The sequence below is a fragment of the Capra hircus genome, chromosome 3 (assembly GCF_001704415.2).
Source record: "Capra hircus breed San Clemente chromosome 3, ASM170441v1, whole genome shotgun sequence".
Lineage (NCBI taxonomy): Eukaryota > Metazoa > Chordata > Mammalia > Artiodactyla > Bovidae > Capra > Capra hircus.
In genome coordinates this window covers 112,376,528-112,399,528 of record NC_030810.1, presented here as the reverse complement: position 1 = coordinate 112,399,528, position 23,001 = coordinate 112,376,528, and the positions used below count along the sequence as shown (strand labels likewise).

Genomic DNA, 23,001 nt, shown 5'->3' with positions numbered 1-23,001 from the left:
AAGAAAAAAACTCTGCCTCGCACTGGGTAAATTCTGAATGCTTTTAAGAAGCCAGAGACTGCTTGCCACACTAAAAAAAAAAAAAAAAACCTACTAAGACCAAAGATCTTTATATATGTGTTATTTTAAAATCAGGTCTGAATACTCACAAAAATACAAACACTGAAGTCAAGTCCATCAAAAAAATAAAAAAAGTCTAGAACTACTTTTGAAACTATGAATCTGATTTATAATGTTATTTCCATGTGATCATTACTCTAGTAATGATTTCTGCACATCTGTGCTGACTGGCTTTGTTCTATCAGCCAAAAATATTCTTTGGAAAAGGAAATAAAAAATGTGATAGGAGAAATATTGTATCAGGAAAGGGACTGCTGCTGCTCCTGCTGCTAAGTTGCTTCAGTCGTCTCCGACTCTGTGCAACCCCATAGATGGCAGCTCACCAGGCTCCCCCATCCCTGGGATTCTCCAGGCAAGAACACTGGAGTGGGTTGCCATTTCCTTCTCCAATGCATGAAAGTGAAAAGTGAAAATGAAGTCACTCAGTCATGTTCAATTCTTCGCAACCCCATGGGCTGCAGCCTACCAGGCTCCTCCGTCCATGGGATTTTCCAGGCAAGAGTAATGGAGTGGGGTGCCATTGCCTTCTCTGAGGAAAGGGACTAGGTGGAACTGAAGGGGAAAGAAAAGGGAGAACCTAAGCCAACATGCAATCTGGAGACAATGATAGTGTGGACACTACTCCTGAGATGGTCAGAGCTCCAGACTGCCTGCAAACCATTCCATACCAACAGGAAAAATTTCAATAAATAAATCACTGCAATAAAGGGCAGTATTAAGGAGCTATAGCTAATGAGAATTCCTGGAATAAATACAGGTTCTGGCTGATGCCTTAGAAGTAGAGTGACTATCCTTTTTCCTTTTTCCTTCATCCAAGACAGTCCTGATTTATACCTGACATCCTGACATAATTATTACACTGGTACACTAGTACTAGTAGCTGAAGCTCCAACTCTTTGGCCATCTGATGCAAAGAAGTGACTCATTAGAAAAGAGCCTGACGCTGGGAAAGACTGAAGGCAGGAAGAGAAGGGGACGACCGATGATGGTATGGTTGGATGGCATCACCGACTCGATGGACATGAGTTTAAGCAAGCTCCAGGAGTTGGTGATGGACAGGGAGGCCTGGTGTGCTACAGTCCACGGGATCGCAAAGAGTCTGACACGACTGAGTGACTGAACTGACACTAGTACTACCTTTCATTATTAAAAGGCTCTCGGTTTGGTTGACAGCTTATATGGTCATCTTATATACCACACATTTCTAAGACTGAAAGAATATATGCAGTTAATTATTAAATGATAGACAAATGTGATATTATAAATTACGAGATTAGAATCTACTCCCTTTTTATTTGAACCAGTTCTCATAACTCTCCTGAAAAAATGAAACATAACATAAAGTAAGCTGTATTAAAAAACACACATACAAATGTTATGGCTGAGTATAAATAAACCACCTTAAAATCAGTTTAAAACAAATTCATACTTGGTGCTTTCAAATGTTTCACAAACATTTTTTGGTATCTGTTATTTAGTATATAAAATAATAAAAGAAAGAATATCAAATCAATGGGCTAACACCTAAATCTACCAAGTGGCTCAATAATAATCTTAGGTATTTCAATAGAGACTTGCATACACCCAAGAATTGATGATCATTTCCATTTTTATTAAGACCAGTAACCTATTAATAAATAATGCACAAGCAATGGAGGCTCTAGGTCAGGGACAGAGAGATGGCTTGCACTTCACGCACAATTTTGAAAGCTGATAAATTACAGCCTAAAAGTCATTCAGACTTCTAGTCAGAGCTAATACAATCAAAGGAATGTGCTTTCCACAAACCACTGTATTATCTTACTCTAATGTGGACAAGTAACTGAAGGCTTTTATTTATTGTAGTTAGTGAAAAATACAAAATATTTTTATAAAGCTTGTCTGAACAGTAATTTCAGGTGTCTAATTCCATTCTATTTTTAGCAACAAGCTATATAACTTAAGGGGCATACTCTCAACTCTCATAAATCCAAAGGCTATCTATGAAAAATGTTAACTTTTGCTGGATCTTACGTAGACAGCAACAGAACTCAAAATTACATGATATGCGGGGCTAACTTGGAAAAATTATTTAGTAAATTAAAAATACTACTACTATTAAACTCCAGTAATATTCAGGGAGACTTATACAATCACTAAGATCAGTATTTCAGAAGTATGGCTAATTTGGGCATGTAAAAAAAAGGAAATGTTAGGTTTTCCAACATCTATCACATTCTATGTTGCATTACAGTTACTACCATATAATTCTTTGGATCATCTGCCATATTTAGCACAGTATTTTGCACACTGCAGATTCTTAAAAAAAGTGAATACTAGCATTCTTTTCCAGGAAGACTAAACGAAGACAAGCCTGAAGGACTATGGTAATACTCTCATTAAGTGGTATGGGTGTAACAGTAAAAATCAAAAGAATGATTCCCCATGGCCTTTGGCCTGTAAAACCTTAGAGAGTTAAGAGTAATCAAATCTTTAATGATTTTCAAGCATTATTCTGTACCATGGTTGCCACACTATAACTTCCCTTTGCCTTGTAATTCAAGGACCTAGTTCCACTTGACTCTAATAAAAATTATAAATCACACAGGAAAATGCTTATCAAAAACATTTCTGAAAAGGGCCACTATAACCTTCTTCTACTTGACATAAGGTAAAAATTATATTTTCATACAGTTGTCTTTACTAGTTCCAAGCTATATGGAAATTTATGAAGACAGAATTAAATTATAACAAGAAAAAGAGATTCAATAAAAATCACAATAAACAAGCATAAATTATTTTATCTAATAGCTGCAAATGGGTTCAGCTATATCATTCCACCAAATCATATCCATCACAGATGAAACAGTAACAAACATTACACCATATACACAAGCACATGACAGTAAAATGACTACATTAAAGCACTGCAAACAATACACCGAGTGTGATATATAAGGTGTGTATTTCAATGCGTGCATTAGTACACACAAACTGAGATTTCAAGGTCCCAGCTCTACAAGAATTCTAAAACTGGGACAGTTTTTAAAAAGGAAATTTACCCTTAGAACTGATCTTTTTAAAATTTACGAACATCCTTGTAACTTGTTTGCTCTACTAGTTGAAATTGTGTATAAACAATTCAGATATAAATCTAACCTGTAGCTGTTTTTCTGGATGATATCATCTGATGTGTCTTGCTCCTCTTTAGCAGAAAATCCTAGAAGATGCCTCCTTTGATTTGTAGGGCTCACACTAGGATTCATTCTCTTGGAATCTTGTTCCAACATGCTGAAAATGTTAAAATGTTAGCAAATAATTGAAAAAAAAGTTGTCATACATATTCATACAATGTGTAGCTCTAAAGCAAATCAAAATTCTGTACACACAGCAAGAATACTAGGTATAGAGGCAAGTCAAAACAGCTTACTGATGCGGTCAAATCCCTCACTTGGCATCCTGTACATACATGAAAAACAGTTTTGAAAATAATTTTTCTAACTATAGAAGTACATTATTTATAAACTGTTTTAAAAAGTCAGTATTCTATAGGCTTTAAACTATGAATATATCCCTGGAGAAGGAAATGAGAACCCACTCCAGTATTTTTACCTGGAGAATACCATGGACAAAGGAGCCTGGGGGAGTACACTCCATGGGGTCGCAAAGAGTTGGACACAACTGAGTGACTTAGCATGTGAATATATACATATATATAAAGTAAAAATAGGTACAATGTACATATAAACAAATTCTAAACTCAGATAATAACTAGAATAATAAGTCTTCCTCGATGCTTCAGACTGATGTTTTCAAAGAAATACTTCAAATGAAATGGGAATTATTCTCTTTATCAACAATCAAATTCACTAGATTTTCACCATCCCAGAAGGCAGGCTATCAAATAAACTTAACAGAAATTTTTTAAATGTTTATTTACTCCTTTCTCTTCACTCTCCCTAAATCTTTCTGTATGTATCTGGGGCAAACATATATATATATACATATTCTGATATCTTGTTATATTCCCCATTCTCTTCAATTCTTCATTCCTAGAGTCACCATCATCCAGTGTTTCTCACATAGTGTGCTGTGGCACACTGGCATACTACAGACTCTTCAGAGGTGTACCACCAAATGATGGTCATGGTGTAAAATCTAATTTTGCTACAACTGAGGCTCCATTTTGTTACAGCTGTATCTTTCAGAAAGAATGTTCACCTGAGTGGTCAGGAACAGTATAAACCCTGCTACAAATGAGATAAAAGGCTGTGGAATATCCAACTAAACTTATGAAAACTTAGCCTGGTGAGTATTTTAGAAAACATGAGATAAGCAGTAAACAAAAGCAATTTTGTAGGGAAGCCAAATGAAGAGTGTGATAACAACTGTAGAATGCATTTTTTTCTTTTTGAACCTTACATTTTGGAAAAGGGCTTACTTTTTAATCCTTTCAAGGGTGATGCCAAAAATTCTACTTAAGAAAGTAAGCCTAAACAAAATCAAAGGTAAAAACTTCCCCCTCGGGACTTCCCTGGTGGCTCAATGGTAAGCAATCCACCTGCTACGCAAGAGACACAGGTTCAAGCCCTGATCTGCAGACATCCCACAAGCTGAAGAGCAACTAAGCCCAGGCACCACAGCTACTGAGCCCAGGTACTGAAGCCCAGGCACCTGAGAGCCCACGCTGCACAACAAGACATGCCATCACAACAAGGAGCCCGCGCACCACTAGAGAGCAGCCTCCGCTCTCCGCAGCCAGAGAAAAGCCCGCCCAGCAAGAGACCCAGCACAGCCCCAAATAAACAAATAAATACAATTGTTTTTTAAAAAAAGAACTTACCCCAGTTTACAGAATTAATTCACCTCCTATCAACCTACCTCTTCATTGCATTTGTGAAATAGCCACATAATAACATTCCTGTTTGGTGGAAGTACTCCATCAATTTCACCAATGACTAGGAGAAACTCTACCACTGTAATTATTTAAGAATTGTGTCTGACGCCCACTCACATTTTATTTCTACTGGATAGTGTTGAGCTAAAAGCTCCTAGGAAGGAACAGGGTTTGGGAGAGGAGCAAATTCTGGGTGTCCCTCCCTGCAATTCACTTCAATAGCGTCCTCTTTTTTTTTTAAACTAAAAATGTTTTAGCTAGTATCACTGGTCTTGGTATAAGTTCTGGACTCTGTGGCTATTTAGAACATACCTAATAAGCAAGCCTTCTTCCAATATCCAAAGAAACCTAGCACCCCTCAGCCCTCACTTCAGGCTTTCTTTTTCAGGGCTGTAGTTTCTTCCACATGTCCTCTTTACAGTACAGTCTTAGGTTCCTTCAGCGTATGTGCTCACTCCCCTCTCAATATGCTTCTCAGAGATGACATCCAGAACTGGCCACAGCGCTTCTCAGGTGGTATGACCACTACAGGATGGAACAGGGTAATTCCTTCCCATGTTCTAAATATTATTCTTCCACCAATGCAGCCCAATGTCACACAGACTTTTTTGGCAGTTACATCAGATTCTATATTGAAGTTGGTTAAATTAAAATTCCAACTCTTCTCACAAACTGACTGGACTATTACCCTCCCTTCCCTTCCCTTCTTCTCCCACTTCCAATTTAGAATTTACATAATTGAGCTTTGTGATCTAGCTGAATAATTTACGTTAATTCCCTTTAAAATATCATTCAAGAACTTTTCAGATCCTAATTAGCAACAGAAATTCTCCTTCAAAGCAAGGAACAACATGCCATCAACATCCTCAGCTGAGCTGTTGTTAAGATATCAAAAGAACAGAGAAAAGAAATTGAGCCCTGGAGCATGCTCCCAGGCAGCTTCTAAGTTTGTAAAAACATAAGTTAAAACACTTATGAATTAATCATAGTATCTCCTAGTCCAAAATCTGTGTCTTGACCATAGGGATATTACAAGACTGTTAAACATTCTCCTAAGACGCAAATGCAGTATAACAGCAGCTACCATTTTCTGAGCACCTTCTATGCACTAAGGAATGCAAGCTCAAAGAAAGCTGAGGCTCAAAGAGTTTAAAGTTTGCCAAAGGTCATACTGTGATACGGTGATTTATAAAAAGAAATATATATTTGGTGGCAACATTTTTCTGGCCCAGAGCTCCTAACATCCTTGTGAATTTCCCAAGTGATGAGACCTATAAAGGCGCCATATGCTATGTTAATGAGGTGATTCTGGAAGGCCCTTAGGTTGCCTAAGGATGGGGGTTAGTCCCCAGAGGAATCAGTCATAGAATACAGAGTTTGAACTTTTAGTTCCAACTCGCACCCCCATCTCCAGGAAAGGGAAAGGGACTAGAGATTAGGTTCAATCACCAATGGCCAAATGACTTAATCAACCATGTCTCTGTCATGAAGCCTCCATAAAAACCCAAAGCAAAGGGATTCAGGGAGCATCTGGGTTGGTGAAGATTCAGAGACAGTGGTGAGCTTGAAGAGGGCATGGAAACTCCCTGTCCATTCCCTCATACCTTGCCCCATGAAGCTCTTCCACTTGGCTGTTCTGGAGTTATATCCTTTATGCAGCTCTTCCACTTGGCTGTTCCAGAGTTATATCCTTTAATGATAAACTGGTATTCTAGTAAGCAAAATGTTTCTCTGACTTATGTGAGCCACTCCAGCAAACAAACAGAAACCTGAGGATTGTGGTATCCTCTGATCTCTAGCTGGTTGGCCAGAAGCACAGGTGACAACACGGATTTGCAGTTGATGTCTGAAGGGGGTTAGGGTAACTCTTGTAGGACGGAGCCCTTAATCTGTGGAATCTGACCTTTTCTCCACACTGGCTGCATCAGAATTAAGCTGAATTGTAGGACACCCAGCTGGTGTCAGTGCTTGGTGGTACAGGGAAAACCTCTCCATATTTTGGAACTGGATAATCAGAACCCTTAGGAGAACTGTTTGGTGGTATGGAAAAACACATATTTGGAATTGGTACATGTCAGAAAGGTACATGCTCTGAGTAATTAATGAAGCCAGGATTTGGGTCCAGGATTAGAACATCATCACTGCCTTATGTTGACAACATTTTCCAGAATGACTGATTGATTCACTCATTTATTCAACATGTTCTAGACACCTATTACGTTCCAGGAATCATATCTGATACTAAAGACTCAAAGATAAAACCGAATATAGTGCGTATAAGTGTGTCTGTGTGTGTGTGTATGTTGGGGGGGGGGGGATACAGATAAAAGATAATAGAGGGATTAGCAGCATGATAGCGGTTAATGCCAAATGTTACAGAAGCATACAGCTAGGGCATTTGATCTTTACCAAGAGGATCATGAAGTTATCTTAAATGACAAGCAGTAAATAAACAGGTGGAAAAGGAGAATGGGAGTGAGAAAAGGCATTTCATGCAGACTAATATGGAAAAGGACACAGTCACAGGAGAGTATGATTTGCTTGAGAAATTGCAAGTAAAGCAGGAGAGGGTATATGGGTGGACATGTGCATGTGTAAGAACAGCGGAAAAGGGACAACCTCAAAGAGAGAAGGGAAAGAGATGAGACTAAGAGTAATGCAAGGCTAGATTATTTATGGGTGGCCTTGCCTGCCACACTATCAGCAAGTCTAGCAACTTATTCAACAAAAGAAACAAAACTGGTATGTTTTATTCTTGTTTTAATTTTGGTTCCCAGTTATCATATCCCTATCTATATCAACATCTTCCATGTGATTAATGTTAAATTCCCCAGTATAATAGGGGAAATCTAGCTTCTTTCTTTTAGAAACTGATATTACATTTGTCCTCTACCCATCTAGACTACTTGGTGATTATCACTGCCAGAAAAACAGCAGACCACTAGAACAGTTCCTCTGCTTTGCCTATTTCCTGGCTAGGTATCTTAAAGCTGTTTGTGAGGCTCTCAGAGGTAAGTGCCAAGTTAAAGTGGCTGCTATGGCTTCTAGGAGCAGCTTTTACATTTTTCCTTCCTCGAATCCTACTGTCAACTAGCAATGAACACATTTAGTTCTTCTGGATCAGAATGCACCTTCCTCTAGCACAGTGACTCTCACAAAGTGCAGTACCCAGACCAGCAGCTTTAGCATCACCTGATAACTGCTTAAAAATGCAAACTCTCAGGTCTCATTCCAGTTCTACGCACCCAGAAACCCTGGAAGTGGTGCCTAACAAGGTATGTTTTAACTAGCTGTCCACATGATACACGCCAATGTTTGAGAACCAGTATTTTAAACTAATCTTGTTTCTCATAACAACTGTCCTATCTCAATTCCCTAAAGGTTACATGTTTTTCACAATAAATCCAACAGAAGTGAACAGTGTGGGGAAAAGGATGGGGGACTTAGATGAAATGGCTGTGGAAGGACACAATCAAAAACGATGTATGTGGTTTATGGATGATTAATAAAGTTATTTTTTAAAGGTTTATATTTATTTTCATTTGTTTTGCTGCACTGGGTCTTACTTACAGCATGTGGGGTTTTGATATTTGTTGCGGCACGTGGAGTCTTTAGTTGCAGCATGTGGGATCTGGTTCCCCAACCAAGGGTCAAACCTGGGCCCCCTGCATTGGGAGCGCAGAGTCTTTGTTACTGGACCACCAGGGAAGTCCCTAAAGTAAATTATTAATAAATCATTCATAACCATTAGTACCTGAGAATTTTTAAAGAGTTCTTCTACTGGTTATTGTTCTTTAGATGATTTTACTACCACTATGAAAACTGGCATTTCAACTCACAACTTATAACTGTTACAAGGAAATGCCTTGAGTTTAACTATCAGTTCAGTTTATTCCATCTATAATTGGACTGTAATCACTTAGCAGTCATAATCACTTAGCAGCTACGCTTGCTCGAAACCAGTTTTAATGTTGACTGGTCTGGCTCATAAGTGATCACTATTTTTCCCACTGCCCACATGAGAAAATGATTATCAGAGTGTAATGACAAATATATGCTTAACCATAACTACTTTAATAATTTTACCCTTTTTTAGCCTGAGGGCTCACTTAGATCTCATTCAATGGACTCCACAATAAAGATCTTCACAATACTTTCATTACACAGAGTCAACAAAGCATTTTTAACAAGGAAGCAAATCAGAAAAGAGGCAAAAAATAAACATCCAGGCTAACAAATACATGAAAAGATGCTCAACATCACTCATTATCAGAGAAATCAAAACCACAATGAGGTACCATCTCATGCTGGTCAGAATGGCTACCATCAAAAACTCTACAAACAAAAATGCTGGAGAGGGTGTGGAGAAAAGGGAAGCCTCTTACACTTTTGGTGGGAATGCAAACTAGTACAGCCACTATGGAGAACAGTGTGCAGATTCCCTAAAAAACTGGAAATAGAACTGCCATACGCCCCAGCAACCCCACTGCTGGGGCATACACACTAAGGAATCCAAAATGGAAAGAGACACGTATACACCAGTGTTCATCACAGCACTGTTTTCAATAGCTAGGACATTGAAAAACCTAGATGTCCCTCGGCAGAGGAATGGATAAGGAAGTTGTGATACATATACACAATGGCATATTCAGTTCAGTTGAGTTCAGTGGCTCAGTCGTGTCTGACTCTTTGTAACCCCATGAATTGCAGCACGCCAGCCTTCCTGTCCATCACCAACTCCTGGAGTTCACTCAAACTCATCTCCATCGAGTCGGTGATGCCATCCAGCCATCTCATCCTCTGTCATTCCCTTCTTCTCCTGCCCCCAATCCCTCCCAGCATTAGGGTCTTTTCCAATGAGTCAACTTTTCACATGAGGTGGCCAAAGTATTGGAGTTTCAGCCTCAGCATCAGTCCTTCCAATGAATACCCAGGACTGATCTCCTTTAGGATAGACTGGTTGGATCTCCTCGTAGACCAAGGGACTCTCAAGAGTCTTCTCCAACACCACAGTTCAAAAGCATCAATTCTTCGGCACTCAGTCTTCTTCACAGTCCAACTCTCACATCCATCCAGGACTACTGGAAAAACCATAGCCTTGACTAGATGGACCTTTGTCGGTAAAGTAATGTCTCTGCTTTTAATATGCTGTCTAGGTTGGTCATAACTTTCCTTCCAAGGAGTAGATGTCTTTTAATTTCATGGCTGCAATCACCATCTGCAGTGATTTTGGAGCCCCTCAAAAAACAGTCTGATACTGTTTCCAGTGTTTCCCCATCTATTTCCCATGAAGTGATGGGACCACATGCCATGATCTTCGTTTTCTGAATGTTGAGCTTTAAGCCAACTTTTTCACTCTCCTCTATCACTTTCATCAAGAGGCTCTTTAGTTCCTCTTCACTTTCTGCCATAAGGTTGGTGTCATCTGCATATCTGAGGTGATTGATATTTCTCCCGGCAATCTTGATTCCAGCTTGTGCTTCTTTCAGCCCAGCGTTTCTCATGATGTACTCTGCATATAAATTAAATAAGCTGGGTGACAATATACAGCCTTGGCATACTCCTTTTCCTATTTGGAACCAGTCTGTTGTTCTATGTCCAGTTCTAACTGTTGCTTCCTGACCTGCATATAGGTTTCTCAAGAGGCAGGTCAGGTGTCCTGGTATTCCCATCTCTTTCAGAATTTTCCACATTTTATTGTGGTCCACACAGTCAAAGGCTTTGACATAGTCAATAAAGCAGAAATAGATGTTTTTCTGGAACTCTCTTGCTTTTTCCATGATCCAGTGGATGTTGGCAATTTTATTTCTGGTTCCTCTGCCTTTTATAAAACCAGCTTGAACATCTGGAAGTTCACGGTTCATGTATTGCTGAAGCCTGGCTTGGAGAATTTTGAGCATTACTTTACTAGCGTGTGAGATGAGTGCAATTGTGCTGTAGTTTGAGCATTCTTTGGCATTGCCTTTCTTTGGAATTGGAATGAAAACTGACCTTTTCCAGTCCTGTGGCCATTGCTGAGTTTTCCAAATGTTCTGGCATATTGAGTGCAGCACTTTCACAGCATCATCTTTCAGGATTTTGAAATAGGTGAATTCCATCACCTCCACTAGCTTTGTTCATAGTGATGCTTTCTTTTTTTTTTTTTTTTCTATTTTGGGCTGAGTTTATTTATTTATTTATTTTGTTTCTGTTTTTAGGCAGTGTTTTATTTATTTATTTTTAAATATAAATTTATTTATTTTAATTGGAGGTTAATTACTTCACAATACTGTATTGGTTCTGCCATACATCAACATGAATCCACCATAGTATACACGTGTTCCCCATCCTGAACCTGATGCTTTCTAAGGCCCACTGACTTTACATTCCAGGATGTCTGGCTCTAGGTGACTGATCACACCATTGTGATTATCTGGGTCGTGAAGCTCTTTTTTGTACAGTTCTCCTGTGTACTCTTGCCACCTCTTCTTAATATCTTCGGCTTCTGTTAGGTCCATACCATTTCTGTCCTTTATCAAGCCCATCTTTACATGAAATGTTCCCTTGATATCTCTAATTTTCTTGAAGAGATCTCTAGAGTTTCCCATTCTATTGTTTTCCTCTGTTTCTTTGCACTGATCGCTGAAGAAGGTTTTCTTATCTCTCCTTGCTGTTCTTTGGAACTCTGAATTCAGATGCTTATATCTTTCCTTTTCTCCTCTGCTTTTCACTTCTCTTCTTTTCACAGCTATTTGTAAGGCCTCCTCAGATAGCCATTTTGCTTTTTTGCATTTCTTTTCCATGGGGATGGTCTTGATCCCTGTCTCCTGTACAAGGTCACGAATCTCCATCCATAGTTCATCAGGCACTCTGCCTATCAGATCTATTCCCTTAAATCTATTCCTCACTTCCACTGTATAATCATAAGGGATTTGATTTAGGTCATACCTGAATGGTCTAGTGGTTTTCCCTACTTTCTTCAATTTAAGTCTGAATTTGGCAATAAGGAGTTCATGATCTGAACCACAGTCAGCTCCAGGTCTTATTTTTGCTGACTGTATAGAGCTTCTCCATCTTTGGCTGCAAAGAATATAATCAATCTGATTTCAGTGTTAACCTCTGGTGATGTCCTTGTGTATTCTTTTCTTGTGTTGTTGGGAGAGAATGTTTGCTATGACCAGTGCGTTCTCTTGGCAAAACTCTATTAGTCTTTGCCCTGCTTCAATCCGTACTCCAAGGCCAAATTTGCCTGTTACTCCAGGTGTTTCTTGACTTCCTACTTTTGCATTCTAGTCCCCTATGATGAAAAGGACATCTTTTTTGGGGTGTTAGTTCTTAAAAGGTCTTGTAGGTCTTCATAGAACTGAGAATGGCATGTTACTCAGCTATAAAAAAGAACACATTTGAGTCAGTTCCAATGAGGTGGATGAAACTGGAGTCTATTACACAGAGTGAAGTAAGTCAGAAAGAGAAACACCAATACAGTATATTAACGCATATATATGGAATTTAGAAAGACGGTAACAATGACCCTATATGCAAGACAGCAAAAGACACACAGATGTAAAACACAGACTTTTGGACTATGTGGGAGAAGGTGAGGGTGAGATGATTTGAGAGAATAACATTGAAACATGTATACTACCATATATAAAACAGATGACAAGTGCAAGCTCAGTGCACGAAGCAGGGCACTCACAGCCAGTGTTCCAGGACAACCCAGAGGGATGGGGGAAGGAGGGAGGTGGGAGGGGGCATTCAGGATGGGTGGACACATGTACACCCATGGCTAATTCATGTCAATGTATGGCAAAACCACCACAATACTGAAAAGCAACTAGCCTCCAATTAAAATAAATAAATTTTTAAAAAATGACTAGAAGAAAAAGAAATAAAAAAGCATCCAAACAGTCTATGAGTCCCAATTTTATTAATCTATCCATTTGGCCTGAATGTATATTGAAGGCAATATATCAGGAAATTCTGTAAAGAAGCTTTTAAAGTTTGTCATTTGTTTATTTTTGGTAGTTGTTGTCCTTCAGCCCCAAGTCCTTGTAAATTTTTTTGAAGTCTTAAAATGAAATTTCTCTTAAGCTAAATAACAGAGACGCTGACTGTCCAATTCAGCTCAAAACAACTATATATGCTTCAAACTATGAAATGACTTACAGAAACTTTAACCATCTAAATAACTGCAAGTTTACATTTCCCTTGTTTTTATTAATATGTGAAATACATGAGGGAGCTTTATTTTACTGGCAGAATTCAAGACTGTCTTCATACAACTTTGACAACACAAATATGACGGAAGGAATTTGACAGTCATAATAGCCAAATGTACAAAAAAGTAAGAGAAAATTATTGTTGATGTGAACTTTCAGATTCTTGGCATGAGTGTTTTTGCATCATTCAGTGTCTCTTTTTGTTAATTTTGGAAAAAAATTTCCCAAAACACAAGGAGATGACTCAGTCACAGTAAGAGTTAGTATAATGATTAACTGTTATAGTTCATGATATAAATAAGGCAATCTAATCACTTTTCATAAGCAGCTTAAATCACATTCTATTCAGTGTTTTCAAATAAACTAATAAATATTTTTAAAAAAACAGAAGTCTTTATGTCTCTGTGACCAAAAACAAGCTACCCTGCAAAAGTTACAAGTTTTAAGTCTCAGAATAACCATTACACCAACAAACGCTGCTCATGCTGGGGGTCAATGGGCCTGAAAAGCACAGATTAATAAAACATAAATAACTTCAATTTCCCCAAAAGTCTGGAAAAAGTATTGTAAGAATTGTTACTTTATTTTTTTATTTATGAAATTCTAAAAGCTAACAACTGTTTCATTTATGAAGCCAACTTAATTATTAAGGTATGATTTCAGATACCCAATTTTCATAGCAAGGAGCTCAACAAAATCTCCAAATCTATTCTACCCTTATGAACCTGTTTCCTTACTGGTCAATTTTAAAGTCAAGCCATTTCAGCACGTAAGAATCTTACTGGTTCCCATCCCCAAAAGAAACCCATCTGCTGCTATTGCGCTCCCTGAACACTGCACATGAAAAGCTGAAATCACTTTAGCCTGGAAAGAGCATGACGATCCTTAGGTTTTAATGTGGAATAGTGGAAAGAACACAAAATTGGGAATCAAGAGATATGGATTCAACGTGTGGCTCTGAGACTCCCCGAGTCATTCTGGGAAAGTTGGTTAACTTCTCTGAGCCTCCAATTCCTCTCAAGAAAAATAACTTTCACAGCGGTTTTCAAAGATTCAAATGATATGATGGATGAGAACATGCTTTATAAATCAGAAAGTGCTTTGTGTCCCAAAGATGACACAGCAGTTAGTGGCACAGCTTGTCTTCCTGCCTGCCAAGGTTCAGGCTATTCTCAACATAGCAACTGGAGTGATTGTTTTAAAATCTAGGTCAGATGACTATGTCACTCCGCTGCTCAAAACCTTCAGATGGCTCCCCATTTTATCGTGGTAAAAGCCCCGATCTTTAAAATGACCAAGGCCTCACTAAGTTTATTCCCTCCCTGTACCTTACCTCTCTGGCCTCATCTCCTACTACTCTCCCCCTTGTTCACTTTATTCCAACCACACCGACCCCCTTGCTTTTCCTGGAACATGCAAGGCACACTTCCACCCTAACACCTTTGTTCCCTCTGCCTGGAATGCTCTTTCCACAAACATCCATATGGATAATTATCACTTTTAAGCCTTGGTTCAAATGTCTACTTTACAATGACAACTATTTAAAACTACAAATCCAATAATCACCCTCACACTTGTAAAACTGTTAACCCTACTGTATTTTATCCCTTTTCTTTAACCATGTTTCTTATTATGTTTACCATCTGTATGCCCCTGGATGGATATTTTGCTCTAAGACAATGCCTAACCCACAGGAGGGATTTCTTTTATTTTTTTTTTTCCTTAAGTAACAAATTTTTTTTATGTAACATTCTGCCTCTTGCCAGGAGAAAAAATACAGATCTTTATTTTAGAGAAAACTAAGGTGCAATTCAAGAATAGCAGGTGGTGAACTCATTATTATACTATCTCCAGATGCAGGAACAGGAAATTATGTTAATTTTCATTGAAACCGAGGCTAAAGACAGGGAGTTCTCAAGGGAGTTCTCCAAATCTGAAAAAAGCTATTTTTCTCTGTTTATTGAATGGTTCACAGATGATTTTTGCAGACTTTTGGTAACTGGGGGCAATTTACTAGAAACAGAAATTTGAAGCAATAGATCAATAGTCAAGATTAAAAAAAAAAAATTCCTCTAAATAGTAGTTCTCAGAACCACGGATTACCAGACCTTGAGAAGAAACACATACTTTACAGTGGCAGTTTGCCAAACAAGCCGGCAAGAGCAAGAAAACAACCTGATATTCTTTCATCCATTCAGTGAACAATTATAAAGCAAGCACTCTTCTAACAGGCAGTGTTCATTTTTGGAATCTAGTCACCAGACTCTGAGAAAGGCCAAGCAGCTTGTGGAATGGTCCAACTAAAGAAAGAAGGAGACCCCTAGCCAACAGCCCTGGCTCAGTCCCAGTTGAGGCCAGCACCAACCTGCTGGCTATGAGGAGTGAGCCATCTCCAAGCAGGTCCTCCACCCTGAGTCAACCCCGCTGATACTCCATGGAGCAAACAACTGCTGTCTCTAGTGAGCACTTCCCAAACTGCTGGTGTTTCAGCAAAGTAAATGACTGTTGTTGTTTTAAGCTTTTAAGTTTTGGGGTGGTTTGCTACACAGCAATTGATAACTAAGACAATATTAAATTGCTGAAGTCAATAAATCAATATTTAATACAATAAGTTTGTGTGTGAACAACTCTTTAGTATCCTCTCACTTGAAAAAGGCATCCTCTAATCATTCTTAAATGCCTATAAATTTCAGTGCAATCTCTTCTGTTATATTCCCATCAATCCTATCAACCCATAAAATACATATTTTCTCCTTTCACATCCAATCTTAAGCTTTAGGAAAATGGGTAACATTATTGGATCTTTTTCTCTGCATAAATGGCTGTTGTTCTATTAATGATTAACACAAGGGCTCCAAATACAAACTGAAACCTAGCTCTGCCAAATGTTAGCTATGACTTCAGTTTCCTCATCTGTAAAATGGCGAAAATAATACTTACCTTATAGTTCAATATATAAAGTGCTTAAATTAATACTTGCTACACAGCAAATGTTTGATAAAGCTCAACAGCAAAACACATAAAAAACTGCTACCTTTATCAACCAAACACAGGTGGTATCAGCAAACAGGCAGATTATTCTGAAACTGTCTTCACTTTTGTACTCATCTTTTTTCCCAACTATCTTATTTCCATTTATCTCTCATTTTCAAATTCACATTATACTAAAAGGGGGGGAAGGAAAATTAAAATAAGTAATGCTGCTTTATTGAGATTCCAATAAAAGGGTTGAGTTGCTGTTGTTTAGTCACTAAGTTGTGTCTGACTCTTTTACGACCCTATGAACTGTAGCCCGCCAGGCTCCTTCTGTCCATGGGATTTCTCAGGTAAGAATACTGGAATGGGTTGCCATTTCCTTCTCCAGGGGATCTTCCCGACCTAGGGATCAAACTCACGTCTCCTGTATTGGCAGGGGGATTCTTTACCACTGAGCCAACAGGGAAGCCCAAAAGGGTTCAGACAGAAAGCCATATAAGGCATACAGAGTATCTGTGATTCCCCAGTATTAGCTTCTCAGAGATCATGGGTTGTGATAAATTGACTGGTAACATAAAATTTCAATGCCAGTTTATGTTCGCAACACACAGACACCATGAAGTCTAGATGCATAGCACACACTCACACTTCATGCTACACTAGCTATAACTCAGTTAAAAACCATCCGTGAACTGAAAGTGAAGTCGCTCAGTTGTGTCTGACTCTCTGTGACCCCATGGACTGTAGCCTACCACACTCCTCTGTCCCTGGGATTTTCCAGGCAAGAGTACTGGAGTGGGTTGCCATTTCCTTCTCCCGAGGATCTTCCCAACCCAGGGATCAAACCCGGGTCTCTTGCATTGCAGGCAGACACTTTACCATCTGAGCCAAACACCATCTGTAGAATATACCTTATAAGTTTCAAATGTTTACTGAAATGACAGAACAGGTCAAATCTGGAGAAAATAAGACATTAAACTTCTAGGCAAACTGTCTAGAAGCAACATATAATAATCACATATATATTTTGCAAAATCAAAAGTTTCAAAGTTATTTTATAGTCTAAAGAAAATATCAAAGTAACCAACTTAAACTCTGACAGTTTTCTCATCTGCCCTAGTTTCTCACTGATGCCCTCTCACAAGACAGAAGCAGCAGAAGTTACCACATTATCACCTTTTATCTTTGAAAGTGATATAGTGACTGACTTATTCAAGGTAGAGAAAGAAGTTAGCAAAGAATGTACCTTTCTGATTTCAACTGCTTTCCCTTCACTATGACAAGTCAGGTCTGAGGGGAAAGGTTGCCAAGTGATACATTATAAAGCCATTGCAATGCTCCTTATTCGTCTCTCTATATGTAGCTCACAAGAAAGCCAAAACTAAAGAAAATCATCAAAAAACAAAAAAGAAAATCATCAATAGAATTTTCCATGCCTTCAAAACTCTGCACTATTGATAGACTCTATGTCATTTTTTTAAACAAAGGGTGAAACCCTATAGGGACTAGAAGAAAAGAGAACCAATTACTTTGCACAGAATCTTTTTTGAAGAACATGAATAAATTAGACATCTGGGAAAAGAACTAATCTTAGGTCTTCTGGCTGGCTGGCTAAGTCACTTCAGTCATATCTAACTTTTTGCGACCCCACGGACTGTAGCCCACTAGGCTTCTCTGTTCATGGGATTCTCCAGGCAAGAATACTGGAGTGGGTTGCCATTTTCTTCTCCAGTTAGGTCCGCTGCTGCTGCTGCTGCTAAGTCGCTTCAGTCATGTCCAACTCTGTGCGACCCCATAGACGGAAGCCCACCAGGCTCCCCCGTCCCTGGGATTCTCCAGGCAACAACACTGGAGTGGGTTGCCATTTCCTTCTCCAATGCATGAAAGTGAAAAGTGAAAGGGAAGTCGCTCAGTCGTGTCCGATTCTTAGCGACCCCATGGACTGCAGCCTACCAGGCTCCTCCATCCATGGGATTTTCCAGGCAAGAGTACTGGAGTGGGGTGCCATTGCCTTCTCCACTACCTCTCTGCAATCCCAGAGAGGGATTCAATAACACCTAGTATTTAAATGCATAGTATTTCTTCAGTTTATGTGTCACTTTGATAAATGTGCAAAGTACTTTTAGCCAAAAACTTGAATTAGATTTCATTTTAAAGTCTAGCTGAACAAAACCATGTATACTTGGTGGTTTGAAGTCTGACATATAAGTTATAGAGTAACTTTTAACCTACAGCCAATAGTGATTTCATACAGCAAAGTGTGCTCAGCAACTGAATAAGCGGAAAAATTGAAGCCAGACTTGGAGACAGGCTCATCTCAGGATAAAAAGTTAGAACTCTTCCTATAAAAATAATGAAAAGCTGACAAACTTAGAGAATACTGGAATTAGAGACATTTTATTTCTAACCAGTTCCAGACAATTTCAATACCGTATTCTCTGTTGTGATCTTTTCCCTAATAACATAGTGTCCTAAGAAAAGCACAGAGTAGCTGGCCCCTACGGAGTATGATTTGCCTTCCTCACCCAAGTCTGATGTCTTAAACTGTAAAGATTATGGTTCTTATGAGAGGACAGCACCGAACCCTGAACAAAGGAAAAGCATTATTAATTTCAAACACGTGCTAATTTTGTTGTTGTTCAATCGCTAAGTCATGTCCAACTCTTTGTGACCCCATGGACCACAGCATGCCAGGCTTCACCATTCTGTCCTTCACCATCTCCCGGAGCTTGCTCAAACTCAAGTCCATTGAGTCTGTGATGCCATCCAACCATCTCATCCTCTGTCACCCCCTTCTCCTCTTGTCTTCAATCTTTCCCAGCATCAGGGTTAAGACTTAGTATATTTAAAACCGCCTAAGGATGCTTCTTTATTATTTGCAGAAAAGGAGAATGGTTAAAGTGACTTTTTAATTATGTAGAAAGGGGAGGAAGTAACAAAGGAGTCTATATACTGCAGTCCTATGCGGCAGGAAGAAGCTCCTCTTACAGGATTCTGTCATGGCTCTTGTTCTCTCCAAGACCCAAGTTCATAAATTTCCTCAATTATATAACACAAACCTAGGAATATACAAGTACCTATCTAGAGATTTTTAAAAATTTCTTTCACATGAATTATCTTCCAGTTTAATGGGTAAGCGTGCTTACAATCACCATAGGGGTCAATGTATAGAAAGGAAGAAATACAAAATTATACACAGTAGTTTTCAACCCTGGACATACCTTAGGATTATCTACAGAAAAATGCTTTATTTAAAAAAAAATGATTTAGACCCATCTTATTAGATTCCATACATTAGGGGTAGGGCTCAATTGGCTGTCTTTTTAAGATTTTCATAGTGATTATACACAGGCAAGGTTGAAAACCACTATAAAGAGAATTTAACAAAAAGTCATCCAAACTATTAAGGAGAAAAGGAAAATTAGCAAAATATCAGACAAACTTCTATGATAAAAGCTGCTGCCCTACCATTATTCAAGAGTCAACAAAACTCAGAATATAATAAAGGTAATAATAAACAACAAATTACAAGTAGCATTCAGATTGATGTTTTCCAACTAGCTCTTAATCACTTTGTTTTACAAAGAAGGAAGTATTTTTAGCACAATTTGTTGCTGGTTAAACTTTATGTTGCTAATAGAACCTTTTAGAAATTCTTTTCTTTCTATCAAAATTTATCTATTTTCCTTTCCTCCTTCCTTATTTCTCCCTCATTTCTTAAATTAATCCAACTTCCCTCCATGAAGAAATATTTTTACAAGTGTCCAAAATGAACACTGCCCATTTTCCCCACCTCACTATATTTCCTGAGTATTTGTAGAACTCTGAGATTTACACCAATCCTTGGGGTGAGGAGCAAGTTAAACTTACCTAATGTCAAAACTGTCATGAAGTTCACACTTAAAACAATAAAACTTACAAGTCAAATAGAAACACAGCATAGAGAAGCAATGAAAAACTATGTCTTCAGTATGAACAACATCAGGTATGATCTTTGACTACTCCTTGGAAGTAGGGACCCAACAGGAGGGAACCCTAAAGATAAGTCCTCTCCCTAACAAAAAAAAAATATTAATATCTCTTCCTCAACCTCATAACATTTAAAACATAATAACCATTTATACCAGACCCTATCCAATTTCAATGTCTGTTAGAAGGTTTACTGTATGAAAAATGATTAGATGAAACTACATTTATAGTACAGAAAGTAGTAGTAATGAGATAAAGAAAACAGCTAAGAAAGTATCTTAGAAAACGTACAATCAGGAAAAAAATAAAGAAAACAGAGTCAATCGTAAGAGGCCCAGGATTTGGGGGCTCAGCGGGGGGGGCACATGTGTAGCCATGGCTGATTCACGTCAATGTATTGCAAAAACCACCACCATGCAAAGCAGGTATCCTCCCATTAAAATAAATCAATTAGCTAAAAAAAAATTGCTTTGCCATTTGTATTTTGTAAGAAGGGGATAACTTCTTTTCCACTTCCGTGGAACCTTTTATATTACACTTTGCTTACTGTCAGGCGTCATACATTTCCCTTGGAATGTCTCTCTCTCCTTCTCTCCTTACAAATTTTTAATTTTACTCTCCTCTGTAAAAAGTCTTTCTTTAGAATAATTATCTCCATCTATTTCCCTCTTCTCTGTACAATACTCACAACATACACCACGTTACTTGGTACTTGCTATGACCTATCCTTGCATTAGTCACTGTTTTATGCTGTTCTCCCGACGCCTATGGGAGCTGGACACAGTCTGCCCTTGCAGCCTAATTGCTTACCATTCCCTACCATACAACCTATGTTCATTCACATTCAACCACTCATCTCACTTAGTCCCTCAATTGTCATCCAACAAATATTTATCAAGTAGCCACAATATGTCAAATACAATCTAAAAGCAAGGTAAAAAAAAATTTTTTTTAATAAATAAATAAGAACAAGGTAAGCTCTAGCCATCCCTGACTGTAGCTTACTGTAGGTAACAGCCATCTTCCTTCACCTCTCCAAGCGTTTATTCAGAATATTCCCTCTGCCTAGAAGGCCGTTCCCACTTTGTCACCATGGTTAAACCTTTCCCCACAATAGTGCAACATCTGTCTATAATGTACTACACACAACACAGATGCTGAGAATATACGTATATTTCTTAAAAAAAAAAAAAAAAGGAGGGAATTTCCTGGCAGTCCAGTGGTCAGGACTTGATGCTTTCACTGCAGGAGCCCAGGTTCAATTCCTGGTTGGGGAACTAAGATCCTGAGAGCCATGCAGCATGGCTGAAAGGAGTCAGTGACAACAGACAGACCAACAAATAATCAGAAAAATGTGACACATTCTATTATATGCATACGGGACAATACGGGAACACCAAAAAGAAATACGAAGCCCAACCCAGTCAAAAAGTGGGCAGAAGACCTAAACAAACATTTCCTCAAAGAAGATAAACAGACAGCCAATAAACACATGAAAAGCTGCTTAACATCATTCATTACCAGAGAAATGCAAATCAAAACTAAAATGAGGTATCACCACACACAGGTCAGAATGGCCATTATCAAAAACCTACAAACAATAAATGCTGGACAGGATGTACAGAAAAAGGAACCCCCTTGCAGTGTTGGTGAGAATGTAAATTGATACATCCACTATGGAGAACAATGTGGAGATTCCTTAGAAAACTAGAAATAAAACCACCATATGACCCAGCAGTCCCACTACTGGGCACATACCCTGAGAAAACCGTAATTCAAAAAGACACACGTGCCCCCAGTGTTCATTGCAGCACTATTGACAGTAGCTAGGACGTGGATGAAACCTAGATGTCCACTGACAGATGAGCAGATCAAGAGGCTGTGGCACACATACACAACAGGATATTGCTCAGCCATAAAAAGAACAAATCTGTGTCAGCTGAACCGAGGTGGATGAACTGAGAGCCTGTTATACAGAGTGCAGTCAGTCAGAAAGAGAAAAGCAAATATCGCATATTCACACACACACACACACATATATATATATGGAATCTAGAAAAATGGTACTGATGAATGTATTTACAGGGCAGGAAGAGAGACACAGACAAGGAAAATAGACCTGGGACACAGCAGAGGAAGGAGAGGGTGGGACCGACTGAAAGAGTAACCCTGAAACATATATTATCATACCTCAAAGGGAAAGCCAGCAAAAACTTGCTGTGTGATGCAGCGAGCTCAACCTGGTGCTCTGTGACAACCCAGAGGGGTGGGCTGGGTGGGGGCGGGAGGTTCAAGAGGGAGGGGAAATATGTACACTTATGGCTGATTCAGGTTCTTGTACAGCAGAAATCAACACAACACTGTAAAGCAATTATCCTTCAATTAAAAAAATACTTAGCCTAGCCTAGCGGTGAGTTCAATTCGCTCAATGCCAATTCTTAAATCTAAAAATAACAATTCCCTTGCTTTACTTTATACCTATACCATATACACACATGCATACATACAGTTTTCCTGATTTGAACTTGATATAATCACATTTTAAATATTTTTCTGCAATTTGTTTTTCCCACACAGCACAGTGCTTCCTACAAAGTCTGATAAACAGCATTTTAATATCCAATTTAATACCAAATTTTGTTATGACTTCTTTGATCTGTGGGTTATTTAGAACTGTGCCTTTTAATTTTTAGTGGTTTAGAAGTTCTTAGTTTCATCTTTTTTGTTATTGATTTCCAGCTTAATTGCACTGACAGTGAATATATTCCATATGTTAATTTTTGAAATTTGCCGATATTTCCCTTACGGCCTAGTACAGATTAATTTTTTAACACTTTCACATATGGTTGGAAAACTGTA

The 23,001-nt window shown here is 38.6% G+C and overlaps 1 protein-coding gene across 1 annotated transcript in view; it reads right to left on the bottom strand.

Annotated features, from left to right (window-relative positions):
- Positions 1–23,001, bottom strand: part of ATF6 (activating transcription factor 6) — a 243,699-nt gene that overhangs the window by 152,408 nt on the left and 68,290 nt on the right. The window contains exon 10 of the mRNA XM_018046547.1: positions 3,259–3,390. Coding sequence (XP_017902036.1) covers positions 3,259–3,390 — 132 coding nt within the window. The remainder of the gene's footprint in view (positions 1–3,258; positions 3,391–23,001) is intronic.